The sequence below is a fragment of the Colias eurytheme genome, chromosome 30, assembly GCF_061535395.1.
Source record: "Colias eurytheme isolate Ceu_HAF_F1 chromosome 30, ilColEury1 Martin Lab GWU primary, whole genome shotgun sequence".
Classification (NCBI taxonomy): Eukaryota; Metazoa; Arthropoda; class Insecta; order Lepidoptera; family Pieridae; genus Colias; species Colias eurytheme.
Genome location: NC_143009.1, coordinates 1,483,004 through 1,507,688, shown reverse-complemented (window position 1 = coordinate 1,507,688; position 24,685 = coordinate 1,483,004). Strand labels below are relative to the sequence as shown.

The 24,685-nt window shown below is 33.6% G+C and overlaps 1 protein-coding gene across 1 annotated transcript; it reads right to left on the bottom strand.

Annotated features, from left to right (window-relative positions):
• Window positions 1-267: 267 nt before the first annotated feature.
• Window positions 268-10,289, bottom strand: LOC149895693 (extracellular matrix protein 2-like). Its single transcript, XM_090118656.1, has 10 exons — window positions 10,228-10,289; window positions 9,161-9,230; window positions 7,441-7,572; window positions 6,734-6,951; window positions 6,163-6,360; window positions 4,924-5,123; window positions 4,145-4,352; window positions 3,087-3,271; window positions 1,476-1,609; window positions 268-670 (listed from the first exon to the last, which is right to left on the bottom strand). The coding sequence occupies exons 2-10, from the start codon at window positions 9,222-9,224 to the stop codon at window positions 528-530; spliced, it is 1,482 nt and encodes a 493-aa protein (XP_089974782.1). The 5' UTR covers window positions 9,225-9,230; window positions 10,228-10,289; the 3' UTR covers window positions 268-527.
• Between the last annotated feature and the right edge of the window lie 14,396 nt (window positions 10,290-24,685).

Below are 24,685 nucleotides of genomic sequence, written 5' to 3'. Positions count from 1 at the left end.
ACGTAATGGCATTTTCACAATCCATACTAATATTATAAATGCGAAAGTAACTCTGTCTGTCTGTCTGTCTGTTACTCAATCACGCCTAAACTACTGAACCAATTTGCATGAAATTTGGTATGGAGATATTTTGATACCCGAGAAAGGACATAGGCTACTTTTTATCCCGGGAAAATGACGCATTCCCGTTAATCCCACGGGAACGGGAACTATGCGGGTTTTTCTTTGAATGCGCGGGCGAAGCCGCGGGCGGAAACCTAGTTTGTTATAAATTTGATTTGAAATACAATTAAAATTGTAAATAATTCCTTGCCTTTTTGTAACTTTGGCCAATTTTAAGGTGGGTCTATTTTTTTTCAATTTACATTACATTATACCTATAAAATATAAAATGATTTGAATTTCAACATAATTATATTTTCTTCCGCATGTCTTTATCAACTTGGTGCGCAAAAAATAAATTCCAAAAAAAAACGTTCATAAAACATTAAAAAAACACAAAAAACCTACAAAAATTAAAAAAAAACCTATATATAATTATCATCAGCAGGGGCCCGTTTATAAAAGGCCCTAGACACATCCACAGGGCCCCGGAGGCCACAAGTTGCGAAATAACCGTGTCGCCAGAGCATCATGAGACCGAACATTATTGGTACTGCTAGAAGAACACCTGTAAAATAAAAAATCCATACTAATATTATAAATGCGAAAGTAACTCTGTCTATCTGTCTGTTACTTAAAGCCTTAACTACTGAACCAATTTGCATGAAATTTGGTATAGAGATATTTTGATACCCGAGAAAGGACATAGGCTACTTTTTACCCCGGGAAATAGGATAAGTTTTATCCCGGAAATCCCACGGGAACGGGAACTATGCGGGTTTTTCTTTGAATGCGCGGGCGAAGCTGCGGGTGGAAAGCTAGTAAAAAATAAATATTTCAGGACAATTTTTACACACGGCACGATCTGATCCCATACTAAGCTTTCGCTTGTGTTATGGAAACCAGATGGCTGATAAACATACATACAATTATGTATATAATTTTAAATACATACTTATATAGTTAATTAATTAACATACAGACACAGAGCAAATATCTATGACCAAAAAAGTAAATATATATATGTACTTATTAAAAAAAGAGCGCGTGTGCCAAAGAAGTTTCACTTTTGACACATGTGCTCGGCACACATACTCTTTTTATTTATTTGAAAGATACTGAGTTCAATCTAATCCCATTTTAATTTTAGTCACTTGAAGTTGATTTTTATTTATTTACATTAGAAATTAGAATACTAGCAGTCCGCCCCGGCTTCGCCCGTGGTACATGTTTACGTTTTCTCTACATAAGAACCATCCTCGTACTTCAAGGAATATAATAAAAAAAGAATTATCGAAATCGGTTCGGCCGTTCTCGAGTTATGCGCTTACCAACACATTTTGCGATTCATTTATATATAAGAGATTTCTTACCAATAAGTGTCCCCAACAGTATAGCGCCATCTCTCTCAGGCCTGTGACCGTATTTATCAACACAACGCATCGTTCTGTGAATATCGTGCAAATGTTTCATAGTGTAACCCCTCATTTCTATTGGCTCTTGGCAACTGGAAGAAAAATGTTATTATATAATCACTACATAGTATAAAAAAGTCACTGTCTCTGTCCCTATGTCCCTATGTATGCTAAAATCTTTGAAACTACGCAACGGATTTTGATGCGGTTTTTGAACTGAAACTTCTTTATCGGGGTTGGAAAAAAGTTTATTGTAACATTTTATCGTTACGCGTGACATTTTTCCGTTACGCGCCATCTTGATTCGACGTATTTCTGTAAAATTACATAATATAGTAAATTATTTTTTTGAAAAATAAGGTCATAAAGAAGTTTCACTTCTTACGTGTCTGTGTACACTAGAACACGCACACATTTTTTTTAATAGATAGAGTGATTCAAGAGGAAGGTTTTAAATTAAAACTTTTAATATATATTTTATTAGGTTATAGACAAAGCGGGCGAAGCCGCGGGCGATAAGCTAGTTTTGCTATAAAATATTATACAAAAATACCTATTTCTCAAATACATAGTAAATTTTAGTTTGTAAAGCAACATAAATACTATGCGAAGTTTTATTTTGCGATATTTTTTTCATGATTTATTAAAATCCATACTAATATTATAAATGCGAAAGTAACTCTGTCTGTCTGTCTGTTACTCAATCACGCCTAAACTACTGAACCAATTTGCATGAAATTTGGTATGGAGATATTTTGATACCCGAGAAAGGACATAGGCTACCTTTTATTGCGAAATATGTACCACGGGCGAAGCCGGGGCGGACCTATAGTTATTACATAAAGGTTATTTGCCTTACACTGATTTCTTTTTTTTTTGTATCACTACTTTGCTTTTTTATAGAATCACATAACCTGTGTTTTATAAACTGTATATTTGTGGAGTAAAACACAAGTTTTTTTCTTATGAATGTTATTTTATTTATTCTACTTAGTTAAGCGCGTCACACACGGTAAAGATACTATGATATTTTATCTTAAGATACGGTTATATTTTATACTAGTGGTCAGCCCCGGCTTCGCCCGTGGTACATATTTCGCAATAAAAGGTAGCCTATGTCCTTTCTCGGGTATCAAAATATCTCCATACCAAATTTCATGCAAATTGGTTCAGTAGTTTAGGCGTGATTGAGTAACAGACAGACAGACAGAGTTACTTTCGCATTTATAATATTAGTAAGGATTATACCGCCATCCTGTTACAAATGACCCACAAAATTTCGCGTCGTTTGTAACAGGATGGCGGTTCTACAGGAGTCTTAGTACGCAATGACAAAAAGAAAAATGATGGTCCGAACGCTGATACCGGATGCGTTAAGATACTGTAATATAAAATATAACAGTATCTTAAGACAAAATATTATAGTATCTTCACCGTGTGTGACGCGCTTTAGTTTCATTCATTTTTTCGTTGTAATTTTTGGAATCGGACTTATTTTTGTTTATTTTTTTACCTTTATATAGAATTATCTTTTTAAATACAATTTATGAAGTCATTTTTCATACTTACACCATCTTCTCACTAGAATTAACAGTGCCTTTAGACTCCACAATCGGTACCAACATATCGACCATCCATTGTGTTGAACAATCACATAAATATGGGTTGTTGGATACATCCAGATGTTGGAGCAAGTCCCATCGCGAGAGGAGACGGGTGTCTATCTCTGTTAAGTTATTTGATTGGAGATATAGCTAAAAAGTTGTATAAAATAGTAATTTTATCATTATTATTTTGGTAAGTGTAAAGAGAGAAGTAAGAAAACACAATTAGTTTTAGGACAATAATTCATTAGGTTACTGTAACTTTTAGTTTTACTGTGGTTGTGAGTCTGACTGTTAAAGTTACTATACTGTGATAGTTACTTTTGCTGTAACTGTAAGTGTGAGTCTGACTGTTAAAGTTACTATACTGTCACAGTTATTTTTACTGTAATAAATATGTACTATTTGCTATTTAACAACTGCTTAACAAACACTATGGATCGGTCCTTTTTTCGTAACTAATAATTTTTATAGCATTATGAGTTATAAAGTAGTTACGAGTTTAATGAAATTTATGAGTGAGTGAGTGACAGTGAGTGATTTGCATATGCATCTGCAAAAAAAACTGTTAAAAATGAAATGAAATATATAATTATAAAGCTGAAGAGTTTGTTTGTTTGTTTGAATGCGATGATCTCGAGAAATATTGGTCCGATTTGAAAAATTATTTCGGTGTTAGATAGCCCATTTATCGAGGAAGGCTATAGGCTATAATATATCATCACGCTAAGACCAACAGGAGTGAAGCACTGCGGGTAAAACTGCGGAGCACAGCTAGTACTTTATAAAAGATAAATTATATTCCTGAGATTATGTTGCATACTGTATAAGTTATAAATGTTAATAATTAACAATAATTATTGTTCTTCTATTAGCTGTTATAAGTGTAAATTATTTGTATTTATGATTATACGTATGCTCTTTCTTTGTTTTCTTGCAATTGGAGTGAGTGTGAGTGATTGACGTACCTTTGCAATATGCAAAGATAAAATGTGTTTTGAATGTATGTATGTTTATCCTCACCTCCTTAACAAGTGGCCAGTCATAATTCTCTCCAATATCATCAGGCCGTGCTAAAGCTTTTGGATCAATAAACGATAATTTTGGATTAAAGCTCATGTGAAGCTTTTCGATATTTTCCAAACCGGCCAATGCGCTTGCGCCAATTTTTGTTAATTCTACCATATTGCACATGTGAAGTTCTTTTAGTTTACGTAGACGGGGAAAGCCGCTGGAAAAAGTATGTATAAAAGTTTATAATTATTTGAAATCTATACATATAATAAATTCGTAAGTATGTCAAAACTGTACATTGAATATATTTTTAAAAGAATACTTGGGGCGTGATCTGTGACAATAGATACCGAAGCCAAAAATACAGTTTATAGAATTTTTTGTCTGTATGTCCGGGCTAATCTCAAAAAGTACAGCATGGATTTACTTCAAATTTGGTACAAAGGTAGCTTGAGGCATGAAGAAGGACATAGGATAGGTTTTATCCCGGAAATCCCACGGAAACGGGAACTATGCGGGTTTTTCTTTGACTGCGCGGGCGAAGCCGCGGGCAGAAAGATAGTATAAAATGTGAAACTTCTTTAGGTGCGTTGAGAGTAAAATTTCAAGGTCGCGTCATGGCAATACCGTCACGTGATGGAGTAATGCGACGATTTTGATATCTTTGAATTTTGTCAAAGCAGTTTCACTTCTGACACGTGTGCTCGGCAAACACGCTATTTTTTCATTTTATAAATATTTTGGAATTTTTGAACATCCTGTATATGAAATAATGATAAAATACTTACGGATTGTCCTCACTACCCGCGTCCAATTCCCTAATCGGGTTTTGATTTAAGTTCAAATATAACAAATTCTTAGTTTCCTCAAGTTCTAAAGGCACGGCTTTCATCTTATTATCACTGAGATCTAGATTCTCCAAATATCTAGGCGTGTGAAGGAATTTGTCTGGAATCTCTGTTAATTGGCAAGAACGCATGCGAAGGACCTAGAATTTATAAGAAAAATCTCTATACTAATATTATAAAGCTGAAGAGTTTGTTTGTTTGTTTGAACGCGCTAATCTCAGGAACTACCTACTAGTCCGATTTGAAAAATTCTTTCGGTGTTTAAATAGCCCATTTATATATATTATATCGTCTCGCTAAGATCAACAGGAACGGAGCCACGTGGGTGAAACCATGGGACGCAGCTAGTGTGGGATAAAATGCATTTAGCGCATGAGGAAGATTTATAAATATAGGAAATATGATATTTCTTATTGTTTTCGATGCAATTTATAAATATAGTCAATATAGTCTGTTAACAATGTCCTATACTTCAATAGTATATAGAATATAGATATAGAAATAATAATAAAAGTGATTTGGCCAATGTTCATCTCACTCATTACTAATTTAGATCTAACTCATGTCTTACTTATTTGTACACTTCAATATAGGTAAACGATAGATAAAAGAAAAGTGACTTGACCAATAGTCAACCCACTCATTGCTTACTAATTCAGTAATATTTAACACTCACATTCAGCATTCTTATACTATTTGTAGATGAAACAGTAAAAGTTACATCATGAATAGTCAACCCACTCAGTACAAACTAACTTAAATATAACTCACTAACACTCATTACTTGCTAACTTAGATCTAACTCACTAATATTACAACTTACCTTCAACATAGGCAAGCTAAATATAGCAATAACATTCACAAAATCAATAGTCAACTAACTCAGAACTAACTAACTAATATTAACCCGTACTTTCAAACAAAATATAAAAATAGAAGTGAAAACACCAATAGTCACCACACTCATTATTACTTACCTTCAACATAAACAAATTGAATGTAAAAGTGACTTGACCAATGGTCACCTCACTCAGCACAAACTTAAAACTAACTCACTATTATTTCCACTTACCTTCAACATAGGCAAACTCGATATAGCAATAACAGACACAAGATCAATAGTCAACCCACTCAGTACAAACTAACTCATTATATCTAACTCACTAATGTAACACTTACCTTCAACATAGGCAAACTCGATATAGCAATAACAGTGACATGATCTATAGTCGTGAGTGGGTTCCCACTAAGATCCAACTCAGTGAGTTCTGGCAAATGTTCGAATAGATCTTGGTTCAAAGAGTGTAAATCGTTATAAGCGAGGCTTAGAGTTCGCATGGCTGCGAGCGGTTCATATTCTTCGGGGGAAAATCGACCCTATAACAAAAATATAAATAATTAATATACCTAGTAATAATTACATCAAAATATTTATCAGAAATATATAAATATAGTGCTAATAAAATGAAAGGGTATGTACCGAGCACACGTGTCAGAAGTGAAACTGCTTTGGCAGGATGCAAAGATACCAAAATCGTAAAATTTCAAGGTCGCGTCATGGCAATACCGTCACGTCATGGAGTAAGGCGACGATTTTGGAACCTTTGAATCTTGCCAAACAAGTTTCACTTCTGACACGTGTGCTCGGCACACATGCTCTTTTTTATTAAAATTACTTTTATGTCCAAAATATCTTTACATATCTATTTCTGAAAATTCATCAAAAAATATAATATATTTTTATATTTACCTCAAAAGCATGCGGACTAAGTTTAGCCGAGGTCAATTTATTATGACTCAAGTCCAAAACACGCATATTCTGTAGTTCTTTAAAACTGGCATTTTCAATAAACTCTATGGCACATCTAGATAGATTTAAAATCTCTATGGGTAGAGTTGCTATGGCTGTCACATTGGTGAAACTATTGTCACTTAGGTCTACTGTCTTTGGCTTGAATTCTTTTACATCTGAAATTGAAAAGAAAATATAATTATATATTAAACTACCTGTGCCCCGCAGTTTTACCCGTATTGCTCCGCGCCTGTTGTTCTTAGCGTGATGATATATAGCCTTTCTCGATAAATGGTCTATCTAACACTGAAAGAATTTTTCAAATCGGACCAGAGTTCCTAAGATTAGCGCGTTCAAACAAACAAACTCTTCAGCTTTTTAATATTAGTATAGATTTAATGACAGTTCATATAAATTATAACAAAAAATATGTGCGTGTACTAGTGTACACACGTAAGAAGTGAAACTTCTTTATGACCTTATTTTTCAAAAAATAATTTACTATATGCAACTTTACAGAAATACGTCGAATCACGCGTCACGGGATAAAAACAAAATGGCGCGTAACGGAAAAATGTCACGCGTAACGAAAAAATGTTACACTAAATTTTTTTCCAACCCCGATAAAGAAGTTTCACTTCAAAAGTAGGAAAAAAAATACATACCGCTCCACTCCTGTTTAGTAAAAAACTTATCAATACTCTGATCGAAGCAGTCTATTTTGTCGTCCTTGCACACACACTTTCTGCATATCCCGGTTTCCTTCCATGTTGTGTTCTTTGGAGTTTCTTTTTTAGCTGAAATAAATAATAAATATTTCAGGACAATTTTCACACACGGCACGATCTGATCCCATGCTTTCGCTTGTGTTATGGAAACCAGATGGCTGATAAACATACACATATTATTTTAAATACATACTTATATGTATAAATAATTAACACCCAGACACAGAGCAAACATCTATGTTCATCACACAAATATTTGCCCTGGATGGGAATCGAACCCACGACCTCTCGCTTGGAAGGCAGGGTATTATCTTTTTACGTGATAATTAGTGGAAAGTTTAAACCATTTCAGTTTGCCGATAAGGTATGAAACGTAGTTCTTTAATTTGATAATAATTTACCCATCGATAGTCTGCTTTATTAATTACTAGCGGTCCACCCCGGCTTCGCCCGTGGTACATATTTACGTTTTCTCTACATAAGAACCATCCTCGTACTTCAAGGAATATAATAAAAAAAGAATTATCGAAATCGGTTCAGCCGTTCTCGAGTTATGCGCTTACCAACACATTTTGCGATTCATTTTTATATATAAGACTAGCTGTCCGCCCCGGCTTCGCCCGTGGTGCATATTTACGTTTTCTCTACATAAGAACCATCCTCGTACTTCAAGGAATATAATAAAAAAAGAATTATCGAAATCGGTTCAGCCGTTCTCGAGTTATGCGCTTACCAACACATTTTGCGATTCATTTTTATATATAAGAAGACTAGATTTCCGCAAAGGAAAACCCGCATAGTTCACGTTCCCGTGGGATTTCCGGGATACACCCTACCCTATGTGTTAATCCAAGTTACCTTCTATATGTGTGCTAAATTTCATTGTAATTGGTTCAGTAGTATTGGAATGAAAGAGTAACAAACACACACACATCCTCACAAACTTTCGCATTTATAATATTAGGACGATAATGCACTTATTAAAATAATTTCCATAAATAGTACATAGTTATGTCTTAGTTAATAATTAAAATAGTGATTATTTTAAGAATTTCTTGAATTTTATCGTCATTTTTTTTTGAAGGCGGAAATTGTGAATCTTACATCATATATTTATATTAACTGTTTTCACATCTCATCTAAATTACGAACTTAAAAATAAAATAATTAGCTAAAGTTAAAAATTCATTTATGAGCCAAGGTATACTTTTTTACAACAGAATTCCTCATAGTATTAAAGAGTTTAGTAGTGCTAAATTTAAAAATTATGTAAAAAACGTATTAGTTCAGAGAGCCTATAATTACAGCATTAAGGAATATATGGAAGATAAAAACCCATGGAGGGTTATCGCGTAAAAACCACAGGACAGTTCTTTGGCATATTATGTTAATATATACGTACAATTACTTACATGTTTTGTAAAGTTAAATTGTAATACTGAAATGATTTAAAAGAGCAACTATGGAGTTTCTTGCCGGTTCTTCTCCATAAGATACTGCTTTCCGAATCGGTGGTAAATGTTAAAAATATGTATTGACGTTTCAAAAGTGCTTCTCGAAGAAGTCTAATTGAATAAATAAATATTTGAGTTTGAGTTTGAGTTTGAATCAATGGTATAAACTTGAAAAATCTAAATAAACTAATTTCACAACTTACCCACATCATCTCCATACACTCCCAGCAAGCAGATAAATAAAATAATATAACTCGACACACTCATTGTTACCTAGAACAAGATAATTTAGGTTATCTACAAGTTATCTATCGGTAATCTGTAGCTTATCTGACTGACCTAATGCATTCCTTGTATGTATAAAATATGTGATATTGTTTGAGAAAAGAGCTTGGTGTTCCTAATTACTAGTAAAATGCCTTTCTACTTTGAAAAATAAGTTACAAATTTAGAATTATAAATTACTAGCTTCCGCCCACGGCTTCGCCCGCGTGGTGTTTTGATAAAAGGTAGCCTATCACGCTATGTTCTTTCTCAGGGTCTAAAGATTGTCTGTGCCAAATTTCATCAAAATCGGTTGAGAGGTTTAAGCGGGAAAGCGTAACAGACAGACAGACAGAGTTACTTTCGCATTTATAATATTATTAGTAGGGATTAGTTAGGATTTATTTTACATCAACGTATAGTTGCCTTGCAGAGATCACTGCATATTGATAAGGCACTGTGATTTCTTTTGATTTCTTCTTGATAATAATTGAACAACGTAATAAAGTGTGTCATACCAATAAGAATGGATTAGAAATTATAAAAAGTATTTTTGAAACGGTTAACTCCTATTAGTGTTCAACAGATGCACATTTTTATGAAATTTTGAAACAAACATATTATAACTAGATTTCCGCCCGCGACTTCGCCCGCGTTTTGAAAGGAAAACCCGCATAGTTCCCGTTCCTGTGGGATTTCCGGGATAAACACTATCCTATGTGTTAATCCAAACTACCCTTTATATGTGTGTTAAATTTCATTGTAATCGGTTCAGTAGAATTTGCGTGAAAGAGTAACAAAAACACACACACATCCTCACAAACTTTCGCATTTATAATATTAGTAGGATTTGTAAACGAATACAAATTTTATTTGATTGTTCATGGAAAATTCGTGACGAAAATTAATAACAATCAAAACAAAAGAAAAAATAAGAAACACTTATCCATTCGCGAAAAACAAAACGTTCGACACCAATAAAAATAAATAAATAAACAGAACTCACATTGGATTCACAAAATCAAAACCACATCACATAAAGTCCGTGCATGTTATACAAAATGGTCGACAATCAGGTATATCTTATCTTTGTGTTATCACTCGCTTATCAATACCTTGTGGTTATAGTAATAGCGAGGAATTAAAATTTTTAACAAAAATCTAAGAACTGGAAATTTTTTTGCAGTACATTATTTTCTGAGTAAGAGGCTGTATTTAATAATTAATTATAGTAAATAATAATAAAAAAGAGCGTGCATGCCGAGTACACGTGTCAGAAGTGAAATTTCTTTGGCAAGATTTGAATCTTGATACCAAAATCGTGGCCGGTGGCCTTACTCTAACTCGTGCCATGAAATTTTACTCTCAACGCGCTTATAGAGGTATTCAATACTTAGTTTGCAAGATGAATTAACTTTTTCAGAAATAGCAGGTATATTTAACTTAATCTATACTTAATAAAGCTGAAGAGTTTGTTTGTTTGTTTGTTTGAACGCGCTAATCTCAGGAACTACCGGTCCGATTTGAAAAATTATATTCGGTGTTAAATAGCCCATTTATCGAGGAAGGCTATAGGCTTTATATCATCAGGCTAAGACCAAAAGGAGCGGAGCACTGCGGGTAAAACCGCGGAGCATAGCTAGTCTATTATACTACCACTAGAAATTAGAATATTATCAATATTTTAAAGTGAAACTTTTATTACATCGTCTCAAACTTTTTGGTCTGTGTAGCGCATGTCGCGTGACGGTCGAACCGTACGATAATATATTATCGTACAAACACGATAATTTCGTGCCTAAGTTTCACTTTTACCGTGGTTTCATAAAACCACACAACATTTTTTTTATCTTTCCGCTAACACTGTAACCAACCAAGTGACGTGATTACCTATATCTATACAAAGGTACTTTCCGAGAAACATAATGTACTGCGAAATCTATTTACGTTTACTATGAAGGTATTATCCATAACTTATATACAGGGTGTCCCACTGTTGGTATACTAAGCTCAAAGGAGGTTATAGTTTTGCATACGCTGAGTACGTAAAAAATACTTAAAAAATCCCAGACGCATTTTTTTTTCAAATAGATGAATTTTTAAAACTCTATGTGTACACTCCTAACAAGCAACCCGCCCATTTTTGCCACCAGAACGTGAGCTATCGTTTAAGATTATGTTTTCATAGACAAAATGCTCACACTAGAGAAGCGGTATATGCCGGCTGCGCGAAGCTAGAGAAGAAAACATGGATTTTCAGGAAAAATTTAGCAAAAAATTTTTGACGTACCTAATTTTGTTGTTTAAGTATTTTTTACGTGATCAGTGTATGCAAAACTACAAGTCCCTTCGCGCTTAGTATACCAATGTACGGACACCCTGTATATAGGTTATATTCATAGGTACTTATTATATGAATCGAATGTTTTGGAATGTATGAATAATCTAGAGAATGACGATATACTATGATTAGAGAGTTTCGTAGTATTTATAAGTATTTTCCTATTTCTTTTTGGCCGAATTCGGAGAGAACTGAAAAATTTGTTTACTTGTTTGGTTGAACGCGCTAATCTCTGGAACTATGGGAACGATTTGAAAAATTGTTTCAGTGCGCTTTTATCGAGGAGGGCTATATTATTATCTTATCTTAAGGTGAACTAAAGTCTAATAAGAGCGAAGAAATGCGGGTAAACTCGCAGGGCACATCTAGTAAGATATTATAAAACCATAAGGTAATACAAGTGTATTTATTTATTTAAGAATTTAATGTACCACACCATATTTTAACATTACAATGTACAGTACCTATATAATATATTTAAAGTACGGTGTAAAATCAAACAAAAAAATGTACAATATTTTTAAGCTATTGCATAGCTTCTATCGCGGGCCTTGAGCGCGGCGGCCGAATGTAAAAATTCGTAACGAAAAAACCTCACGCTCCCCACTCCAACCGGCACAGCGATGCGATGCTATGCAATAGCTTTAACCGCGGCAGTCCTCGAGTGCCACACGTAGGTATTATTTTTTAACCTTTCGAGTGAAAATTTATAAAAACACAATATAGGTACTTAGTTTCATGGTGTATTTCTACTACCTACTATAAATTATATAATAATACTAGTCTTACCTGTAATTTCCATTGTATATTTCCGTTTCAAAATCCTTTGCAATTGGTATACGTTTTCAAACTTTTTTCAAGTGTTTGCTTATAAGCAATCCCTGACATTATGTCGCGCCGACCTAAACAACGGTCTTCCATTCCGGATACTGATTCCATAACCTTAACTCTCCTCTATGATACTGACTGTAAACACGGATAAAAATTAAAAACGGTTACATAATAAATAAGGGACTTTTTTTTAATTAACAGTGATAATATAAGTAGGTAACTACTAACTAGGATACCGCCTGCAGCTTCGCCCAATTTGTTTTAACCTAATAAATTATAACTTATAACTAAACCTTCCTCTTGAATCACACTATTTATAAAAAAACTGCATCAAAATCCGTTTTTGTAGATTTAAACAACTTGCTCTGTGGTTTTAAAGAGCTAATTATATCTACATATACATTATATCTACATACAAACATTAGGATAGACGCGGGAAGCAACTTTGCTATAAAATACCTTATAGGTACTTATATCAAACTTTTCAAACATGAAAAATTCGTCAAACGAGAGACAACCGCATACATTTTAATTTATTCTCGTATATTTGCCTTCAAAAACATAAATCTAAGTAATTAACTTACCCACATTTTTACAATTATAACACACAAACTATAGGTAACTAGGTAAACAAAGTTATCAAAAATATTTAAAAAACAAACCATTACTACCCTATTATTCACCAATCCACTTTATTACTGTGTTACAACGCAAAATCACAAAATAGAGAACAAAATAAACAACGGTCGCTAACAAGTCCCAATGGACAGTAATCCGATGCGCGCCATCTACCGTCGACTAGGATAATCACTTGGTAATTGGCGTAAGCGCGCGTTGATGACAAAACGCGGGAATTTCGCTATATTTTTGACATATAGTTTTTTTTTATTGGCAATGGTATTTTTTTTTCTTTTTACGTTTAAAAGTCAGTATTACTCATATAATATTTTATTCTACGCGTCATGAAAAAAATATACAAATTTAAATTTATTTTAATTAATTAATTTAAGTCAATGCAATTTATCATTTGGTAAAGACTTTGTAAACTTTTCTTAAATTTACATTCCATATGAAAATATGTGAAATTATCAATTTAAACTTAAATAATTATACTTTCAAATTTATAAAATAGGTACGTATCTAAATTATTTAGATGGGTACTTATATTATTATTTATTAATAAGTAAGTACCCCATAAATGATAAATTTTATTTTCAAAAATTGTAAAGTCTAATGAACATAATAAAATGTTACAGAATTAAATACCTATCTGATCTTATTTTATTAGCGTACTAGTAATATGGAAGTAATTAGAAAATTATTATATTCCTAAACTACGTAAACAATTTAAAAATTCCTTCTTTAAAATGTCACTCTATCATATTTTTTTTATTCATTTACCATCTTAAAAGTCTGACAAGATAAGGGCCCTACAAAGAACTCCATCAAGCCACGTCAAAAGAAAGCCGGAACTTAATTGTTTTTAACTGGAGGACTAGCCCTTAAATCGATTCCTTTTATTAAATTACGCTGTTTTCAACCTTATTTTCTAAGCAATAAGACGATGAATAGCGCAATGGTGATGTTGTTTTGCAAGTATAGTTTGTATGAAGTCATTTTGAACTCTATTACAATATAAATAAGGGTTTGAATATCTTGTTCATTGTTTGTGATGTGTAATATTATTCGCTAAATTCAACTATATCTTTAATGAGATAGAGCTTAAAATCAAATGTTAGAAACCATTTAGAAACTTAGTTTCTAATGTGAGCTCCGCAACCGGGAAGAATGTAAATTCAAAATTAGAATTTTCGAAACCAATTTTAAATAAGCTACATTATTATTTTTAATTCCAATATCTATTATCATAGGTCATATATCCAAGCATTGAAAAATCGGCCCTAAATAGTGTGGATCAATCAATTCCTGATCAATAAATCATTTTATTGTATTTTTCCAAAGTGACGTAGCTATAAAAATGTGACTAAAATGTTTAAGTATTAAGAAAGCAGGAAAATCAACCAACAAACAAATAGTCTTTGGTAAAAATGTAGGTACAAGCACAGACTAATAATAATATACTACGTATGTACAAGCATGGTACAAGAATAAAAAGGTTACGTCTACAGTTAACTATAAACGTAAGTACCTAGTTATGATAATATTTCGTACATATTTCCAAGATGTTTTGTAAATTTGTACAATATCTTAGAACTTTAAATAATGCAAAAAAAATATCGAAAAATCGCGAAATATCTCCAAAATGCTTCTTATTTTTGTATTGCTTCGTGGCCACAATGTTAAGGGCTATGAATGGTGACAGACACTAACAAGGGAATAGGGTTGGCACTAGTTAATTTTTATATATAAAATTTTTTTGAGAAATAATATGTTAATATCTATGTCAATTAATTTTATTCAATTTTGCATTTAATGGTGAAATAGGCACTGATTTCTTAAAGTTATATAGGTTTTTTCTCAAAAACGTTGTGAGATATAATATCTTTAAATTTATATTGCGTTTATTTATGTATTTGATACATAATATTTTTTGTATATGTATATACATATACATTATGTACCACCATGACCACCACATTATAAAAGATCTCAATTATTGTGTAGTCTGATTGAGATTGCTGCCAGCGATAAGGACGTCACCTGTACATTGTAAATTATCATTAATTCATCAATATATTGTAAAAAAAAACATTTTATTTAATTTTTTGTTTATAGGTAGATAAAGTTTATCCAAGAAAATTTACTATCTATTAATATTTTGAAATACAATGGATTGAGTCCAATATTGCTCTAAATTTATTAGAATAATTAATTAATAATTTTAGAGTAGGTATACATAACTACTTACCTATGCAATTAAGCCGCTTCACAATAAATATTTTTAAGCGTTGGCAACCCTAGCACTATTACGTTACTAAATACAGGCAAGGAACTATAATGACGATGTGTTGGCGGCTTATCGCTCCAATTAGTGTTCTGACTTTCGTGTTTTGTGACGTCATCTTTAGGTTTTTGTTGAATAGACGACGAATTGAAGAATACTTAGATTATAAATCTAGAAGTAGGCACACTAAATTGAAAATTTACCAACTACAAAAAACACTAAATTCAAATCGCTTCATCCGTTTGGGAGATATTACGCCACAAACAGAAAGTCACGTCAAACTAATAAACTCCTCTATTTGCTTCGGGGTTTCAAAATAATGTCTTATTAAAGTTCGACAACTTAATATAACCAAGAAACACTAGGAGGTCTTTCATGTGCCAATGAATCCTTACTAATATTATAAATGCGAAAGTAACTCTGTCTGTCCGTCTGTTACTCAATCACGCTTGAACTACTGAATCAATTTGCATGAAATTTGGTATAGAGATATTTTGATACCCGAGAAAGGACATAGGATAGGTTTTATCCCGGAAATCCTACGGGAACGGGTTTTTCTCTGAAAACGCGGGTGAAGCCGCGGCCGGAAAGCTAGTGCTAAAATAAATAAGTAGCAGTCGTTTTGCATTTTGCAATGTACAATCATACTATATACACATAATTCAAACGAAAAGTAAAAAAATGGCTTCTCTCCTTCAATACAAGTATTAAAAATTAATATACATATATTCAATACAATACCTTCAAATTAGTTTTTCGTCAATAACTAAAATTGATTTTATAAAAGTTGTTTTAACATGTAAGTACATAATATTATTATATTGTTATGCATATATCTTTCTTAACCTTTTTAGTGTACATCAAATCTTTTAATCAAATTTTAATAATTTTATAATCGAATCAAAGGACCTCTTTATTACTCTATATTAAACTCACCCTTTATTATCTGTGCTTTGTAAAAAGGTTAAATGCCGCCAAGGGATCTGACATTTCACTGTCATTATGTCATTAAACGACGCCATTTTGAAGATTGGCGATAAAGTCACCTTTTGTCAGATATATAATAGCTAAATTATAGATTAATTTAGTATATTTAACAGATGCTAGAACAAATGCATAGCTTTCAAACTTAATTCTACAATAAAATATTGCTCGATGTTCTTTATGTGATACTGGCTGCTCCGCGCGGTTTCAGCCCCGTGGCTCCACTCCTGTTGGCCGTAGCGTGATGATATATATGTCACGGCTAAAGGTAGGTGAGAACATAAACTTAAGATTAGCCGGCTAAACTTAGGTTTATTTTCGACGAGGTGTTAATGTTAGTTTGTTCTATCTTTAGCCGGCTAAACTTAAGTGTAACCGCAGGCCCGTGGCTAAAAATGTCGGGGTGGGTAGATTTGGTTAGCGCCGGGCCGGTGGAGGGCTTGAGGGGCCCGCACAGTGCCAGAAAACACTCGCCCTGTTCCTTACATGTATTATAGTAACCAAATCTACCCACCCCGACTCAGGGCAGAAAGCTGGTGGCTAGGTTAGGTTAGGTTAGAACTCTTAAGACCCGCACGAGCCGAGCGAGCGCAGCGAGCGTGCTGCGGCAGCAGCCGGCGAAGTGCCAGAAAACACTCGCCCTGTTCCTTACATGTATTATAGTAACCAAATCTACCCACCCCGACATTTTTAGCCACGGGCCTGCGGTTACACTTAAGTTTAGCCGGCTAAAGATAGAACAAACTAACATTAACACCTCGTCGAAAATAAACCTAAGTTTAGCCGGCTAATCTTAAGTTTATGTTCTCACCTACCTTTAGCCGTAACATATATACTCGGATTTTTAATTAGATAAAGTAAACTGACAGCAGCTAATGTCACTTTGTAAAATAATGTTGCCACATTTAAAGTAATAGTGAGGAATTCAGTTCTCATTCAATCAGATGAATGAACAATGAGTGTGAATAGTTCATCATTTCAAACTATAAAATAACATTATTTCTAATTGTAATATATAAAGCTATATATGATATATAGTCCAGTCTGTGGGGAAATGTAAAAGCCTCTGCTCTACAAAAGGTGGCGTAGAAAATGTTTTGAAACAATATTGTTTAGGTATGAAAGGTTAATAAAAATCCAAGTTTTCGACCTTGACGGACCCAGGCGCTAGCCGCCATCTTGAATTAAAGGTGCTAAAATTAGGTATATTTTAAATAACTTCTCAATTGTTTACTAAATCACACAAGTGTCTATCAGGGGTTCAAAGAAGACAAAATTACCTACATTTTTTTCATACATGATTATTCTGTAAGTCTTAAAGGTAAAAAGTTACAAGCGACGGAAATAATAATATTTACAGAAATCATATAATTTTAATTTTGTTTAAAAATTGTGCAGCAATCTTTTTTTATTCTTTTTGATGGCCCGGGCTGGTTAATGGTGGCTTCTTCATTATCGTCGCTGAAATTATCTGTTTCATTGTCTGTATTTTTAGTTTCCAACCATGAAATTTCGTCGATTAAATTTACTTTTTATTGATAACTTTACGAATCGTTCATATCGGATATCTTCTAAGGATTCCTTATCCATGTCCCCTCCGTAAAAAGTTACTAGAAAGCGTGCTCCAGCGTCTTCGATTTCTTCTGGTCATGATGACGAAATTTCATGGTTGGAAACTAAAAATACAGACAATGAAACAGAAAATTTCAGCGACGATAATGAAGAAGCCACAATTAACCAGCCCGGGCCATCAAAGAGAATTAAAAAATGATAGCTGTACAATTTTTAAACAAAATTAAAATTATATGATTTCTGTAAATATTATTATTTCCGTCGCTTGTAACTTTTTACCTTTAAGACTTACAGAATAATCATGTATGAAAAAAATGTAGGTAATTTTGTCTTCTTTGAACCCCTCATAGACACCTTTGTGATTTAGTAAACAATTGAGAAGTTATTTAAAATATACCTAATTTTAGCACCTTTAATTCAAGATGGCGGCTAGCGCCTGGGTCCGTCAAGGTCGAAAACTTGGATTTTGATTAACCTTTCATACCTAAACAATATCGTTTCAAAACATTTTCTACGCCACCTTTTGTAGAGCATAAATACCTACAGACTGGATTAATAAGTTACTAGTATAATGTAATTATAATCATTTTTTTATTTTTATTTTTACGATGTTTACGTTACTGTTTTCTTAATTTTTTCGTTAATTGTAACTAATTACGTTGTGTTTGTTGTAATTGTTGTGTTTATTTGGTGTTATATTGTTACACACTAAATATTCACTAGACGATCGATTCAATTTCATTCATTCCCGATTTTGAATCATTCACTTTGTGACAACTCTATTTTTATTTCATCAAAAACTGACAACACAGAAAACGTCAGTTTACTTTATCTAATTAAAAATCCGAGTATAGCCTATAGCCTTCCTCGATAAATGAGCTATCTAACACCGAAAGAATTTTTCAAATCGGACCAGTAGTTCCCGAGATTAGCGCGTTCAAACAAACAAACAAACTCTTCAGCTTTATAATATTAAGTATAGATATATCATAAAACATACTATGACAAATCGGGTGCGATACTAATAAAAATAAAAAAATAAAGCGTGTGTGCCGAGACACAAGTGTCAGAAGCGAATCTTTTTGGCAAGATTCAAAGATATTTAAATCGTCTTACTCCATGACGTGACGGTATTGCACTATTGCCATGAAAGCGCCTAAAGAAGTTTCACTTCGAAAAACGTTAGATATTTAGTCAATGACTTTATATAAAATAAAAAAGGTGTATATAATGTGTAAAGTGGCTAAATAGCCACATTTTATATCAGTTGATTTTTTCAGTCACGATAGGTAATTGAATCATCACTTTGACGTCTACTGGTGTGTAACGCACACACCAGTAGACGTCAAAGTCCGTGTTTGAAGATCGAATGTTGTGTTTGTAATCTATCTACATCTTTTTACTTATATTCAGTCACACGCCGGACACTCCATACAAAATTATCGTTTTGACAGTCACACTGTAGAGACTGCAAATGTGTGTGTTAACGCTTTATGGTTGGCACATTTGTGACTAGCGTAAAAAAAAATTCGCGTTTTTCTGATGAAATACATCCGTAAACAGCACAATATCTAACCATTTTCCATGAAAAACGATAATCACAAATCCAAAATAATAAAATTACTTTAAGTCAATTTGATTAATGTTGTCAATCTTCGTTGCGTATCGTCCTTGCAGAAAAATGTGGCCCATTTTAATCACGATCGCGCGGGGTGAGGTAATGTTTAATTTTGGCGGGAGGCAGAGAGTGTCCGTTCTGTAGCGTTTGTGATTCAGTTCAAGAAGCTTATAGGTTATAGTGTGGTTATAGCTTATAGCTTACAGGCTTAGCTTACAGGCGTCATTCAACGTCATAGTTTCTTGTTACAAGTTAATGGTCATAGTGCAATCTCCAGTGTATTAGATATACCGTAAGCTTCTTGATTCAGTTATAATATAATTGGCTTTAGTATAGTACCCACTATAGGTAGAATCGAATTGAAGATATTAAAGTACCCACTCTATAGTATAAGTAACTCAGAAAAGAAACTAGGTAATTATCTATCCTAAAATAAGTCAATCCGATCAGCAGTTTTTCCCAGTAAAAATAATATTGGTACAGTATGACAAAACCGAATATTATTATATAAAAACGTGGGACGACTCCCTAAAGAGCCCCATACTGTAAACCGTATTCCATCAAAAATATCAATATAAAATCATCCGTCCCATAACCGGATCAAACCAGTACTAACTGAATCAAAGCGGTGCATACCGACTCGTAATAACTTCAAATTATCGAACACCAGTGTAAGAAGACCTTTCCAAAATCAACTGTCGCTCTTATTGCATTGTAATAAAGTCTATTTTGGCTTGTGAATACAGTTGAAGGGGTCTCAATAAAATGGCGCGGGATCAACAATGGCACGCCATGTTGAATCGGCGCGAAAAGGGCTTGATCGAACAGACGAACTCTTTTAATTTTGCGAATAGAAGCTTCTAGTGATTTGATTATGGGGATGGTTTTATGCAGAAAAGATATAAAAAATTTCTTCGGTTTTAGAAAAAATATATAAATATTCAGATTTCCGATTGAGAGAGGATTATTTTAATTAATATCAAATACATTTATTTTGACATTAAGTAATCATTTATAGACATAAAAGAAGCAGCAAATTATTGTGAAATTTATGTATATTTACTCATACAACTAAAATAAGTATAAATAAATAATTACTTTACTAAACTGCCCAAAAAAGCGGTAGGTTTTACAAACTAAAACGGTTACCTAATACCTACCTTCATAGCTGGCCGTCAGTCTTCAAAAATCTTCGTGCTAAGAGGACGTGTCAAAGTGAGTGACAGCTCAATTTATTTGTAAGAATTTAAAGATGACATGAGATACAAAGAAAATCTATGGTACTTGGCAGTTACATATCTTACCAGAATAACACATAATATTGTAAGTACTTGTTTTTTTTATTCCAAAAATTACCTACAAACACTTTTCTTGCAAGTAAATATAATAAATTTCAATTTAAATTCGAATTTGAAAGACCTCTTTAAAATTAGTAGGTATAGACAATAGATAGATTAAAATTACACGTAAACAAAGAACGCTATAACCTATACTAATATTATAAAGCTAAAGTTTGTTTATTTGAACGCGCTAATCTCAGGACCTACGGGTCCGATTTGAAAAATTATTTCGGTGTTAGACAGCCCATTTATCGAGGAAGGCTAATCATTACGCTAAGACCAACAGGAGTGGTACCACGCGGGTGACACCGCGAAGCGCAGCTAGTATAAGTATATAAATAGCTTTAAATTTCAAATATTATTCAATTACTACTTACTTATAACGCCTCCTCGGTACAGTGGTTGACGCGTGAGCGTAACACTAAGGGGTCCTGGGTTCGATTCCCGGTGGAGACGAATAAAAAAAAAATATCTCGGTCTGGTAGGACACAGAAGGCTGATCACCTACTTGTCCCTAAAGAAAATCGATCAGTGAAACAGATGTATGCATAATACATCTGCCCCTTACCCCACTAGGGGACATGGGACTTCACTTTATTGCATAACACCATCCAGAGGGCGTGGCTCCTATAGCAGGTGACATACCTCCATTACACCGTATGCTTTATTAGAAGATTAACTGAATCTCATAATAATTGTTTGCTTTGATGTGTTATAAGTACTAAAAGCTTTGCACTTTGCAGTTTTCACCCTTGGCTTTGACTATTAATATCTTCTTTCTTATACAGGGTGTCCCACTGTTGGTATACTAAGCTCAAAGGAGGTTATAGTTTTGCATACGCTGAGTACGTAAAAAATAATAAAAAAATTCCAGACGCATTTTTTTTTTCAAATAGATGAATTCTTAAAACTCTATGTGTACACCCATAACAAGCGAGCCGCCCAACTTTGCCACCAGCACGTGAGCTATCGTTTAATATTATGTTTTCATAGATAAAATGCTCATATTAGAGAAGCGGTATATGCCGGCTACGCGAAGCTAGAGAAGTAAACATGGATTTTCAGGAAAAATGTAGCAAAAAATTTTGGACGTAATTTTTTTTAAAGTATTTTTTACGTGATCAGTGTATGCAAAACTACAAGTTCCTTCGCGCTTAGTATACCAATAGTGGGACACCCTGTATATAAAATTCTCGTGTCACAATGTTAGTCTGCGTACTCCTCCGAAACGGGTGGACCGATTCTCATAATTTTCTGTGCATATCGGGTAAGTCTGAGAATCGGCCAACATCTATTTTTCATATGTACGTGTACCACGGGCGAAGCCGGGGCGGACCGCTAGTTATGTTCTAACTTTTTAGGTTATGTATTGAGCACAATTGAGTAGGTATGTTTTAAAAAGAATTATTTAAAAGTGCTCAGCCTTTTGTGTTACTGCCTATGTATGTTATGTTACGAAGCTTTAAAAACTAATAAATTATATACTAAAACCTTCCTCTTGATTCACTCTATCTATTAAAACAAACTGCATCAAAATTCGTTGCGTAATAAGATCTGCATACATACAGACAGACGTGGGAAGCGACTTTGCTTTATACCTACTGTATGTTATTTTTAAACTAGCTGTGCCGCGCGGTTGCACCCTCGTGGATCAGATCAGAACAGGAACAGAGGCTCCTGTTGATCTTAGCGTGATGATATATAGCCTAAAGCCTTCCTCGATGAACTGGTTATCTAACACCGAAAGAATTTATCAAATCGGACCAGTAGTTCCCGAGATTAGCGCGTTCAAACAAACAAACTCTTCAGCTTTATGATATTAGTATAGATATAACTTCGACAACCCTAAAATAGGGTTGTCAAATCTTCACGCACAATTAAATAAAACAAGATTCGGGACTTAATAAATGTATTATACAAACTCTCACATTCTATTTACATCAATTGATATAATTAAGGGGTTGTTAATACGTTTGTTCATTTCATTCGAGTCACGTGCCGAAGGTAGGCAACGAATAAACAATTTTCGATGTAATTGCGCTCGATGGAGCGTTTTGATTTGATTATTTTTGGTTATTATGCTTTGTGTAGTTTGTTGAATTAGTTACTGATGTAGTTTCTGCTTTGTTTGAACTGGGATAAAAGGTTTTTTTATTATAGGTACCTACCTACATGAAATAAATTTCTGTTTGTCTAAATATTTATTCGATTTTTTCATTTCATATGGAAAACTAGCTGTGCCCGTGACTTCATCCGCGTGGAATTATAAAAGTAACCTTACTCCCTATTACATCACCATCACCAGCAGAGAAATTCTCAACAAAATCGGTGCAGCCGTTCCAGAGATTAACCGGAACAAACAGACAGACAAAAATGGAAAAAAAAGGTTGCTTTGGTACCATATGCAATATGCATGGATTCATTTCATTTATCATGTTTGTTAGCAAGATTTCATCCTTGACTCTTAGAATTGATGCAATAACAAGTGATAACTGCGTTAAAAACAACCGACTTCAAACTTGCACTTGCAACATTTACAATTACAGACAAAAATGCTCATAAAATAAAAACTACTGGGCCTATCCGAATAAAATTTTTATGGGACCAATTCGACATCATCCCGCATCGAACAAAAAAAGAATCACGTAAATCGGTTCAGAAACCTAGGAGTAATGGGTGTACATACATAAAAAAAAAAAAAACCGGCCGAATTGATAACCTCCTCCTTTTTTTTGAAGTCGGTTAAAAATACAGGGTATTATTTAAATAATAATATAAAAATCCAACCTGTGTACTTAATAAAAAAAATTGGTTGTCTGTAAAGTTGGTTTACTGACGATAGTTGAACGCTTACATGTTGAACGTGACAACGTCCGATTGTGCTTCTTTGTTGCTCGTTCCGCGCTCTTGCTTGCACTTCAAGTATTAGTATTACATGGAACGCCTCAGAGCGAGGTAACGCCGCATGAGTCATGTTTTTTCGTGCGTGCAGCCGGCTCTATCGAATTATAAGACGTGGTCACGTCAAAAATTATAATAAAAACCACAAAATCATTTTAATTAACGTTTATTGAGCATTCACACTACTCTACTATTTACAACATAATACATTTAACTTAATCTAACTTATTCTAGTTACATTGAGATCTTTGTCCAAACATTTGGAGGAAAAAACTTGAGAGGTGTCAAGGGACACCCGGATGGAACGAATTTCCTTTCTCTATGAGAAAGAGAGAGAGACAGACAGAGAAACACGCGCACGCCGCTTACAACTATAGCAAAAAGTGTCGTTACAACTTTTAGTCTTAATTTTTTCCATCTAGCCCCCTTTCGTAACGCACGATAAGGAACTTCGTTCCAATAATATTATGAAACCGGTCAAATAATGATTTGTCAATTTTAAGTAAATCTTATCTTCTTCTTCTTCTTCTTCTTATATATAAAAATGAATCGCAAAATGTGTTGGTAAGCGCATAACTCGAGAACGGGTGGACCGATTTCGATAATTCTTTTTTTATTATATTCCTTGAAGTACCAGGATGGTTCTTATGTAGAGAAAACATAAATATGTACCACGGGCGAAGCCGGGGCGGACTGCTAGTTGTTTAATATAATTAAATGTTCTTAGAGGTAAATACAAGGTAACAAGGTTTCAATAATCCATACTAATATTATAAATGCGAAAGTAACTCTGTCTGTCTGTCTGTTACTCAATCACGCCTAAACTACTGAACCAATTTTCATGAAATTTGGTATGGAGATATTTTGATACCCAAGAAAGGACATAGGCTACTTTTCATCCCGGGAAAATGACTAGTTCAAAATGAATAGGTTGCTTGTGTTTATTATAATAAAAATTTACTCATAAATAAG

Coding starts and splice junctions, on each gene's coding strand:
- LOC149895693 (XM_090118656.1), bottom strand. CDS start 9,224: ATGAGTGTGTCGAGTTATATTATTTTATTTATCTGCTTGCTGGGAGTG. Junction 6,361..6,733: donor TTAGTCCGCATGCTTTTGAG/GTAAATATAAAA, acceptor TTTTTGTTATAG/GGTCGATTTTCCCCCGAAGA. Junction 4,353..4,923: donor GCGGGTAGTGAGGACAATCC/GTAAGTATTTTA, acceptor TACTTTTTCCAG/CGGCTTTCCCCGTCTACGTA.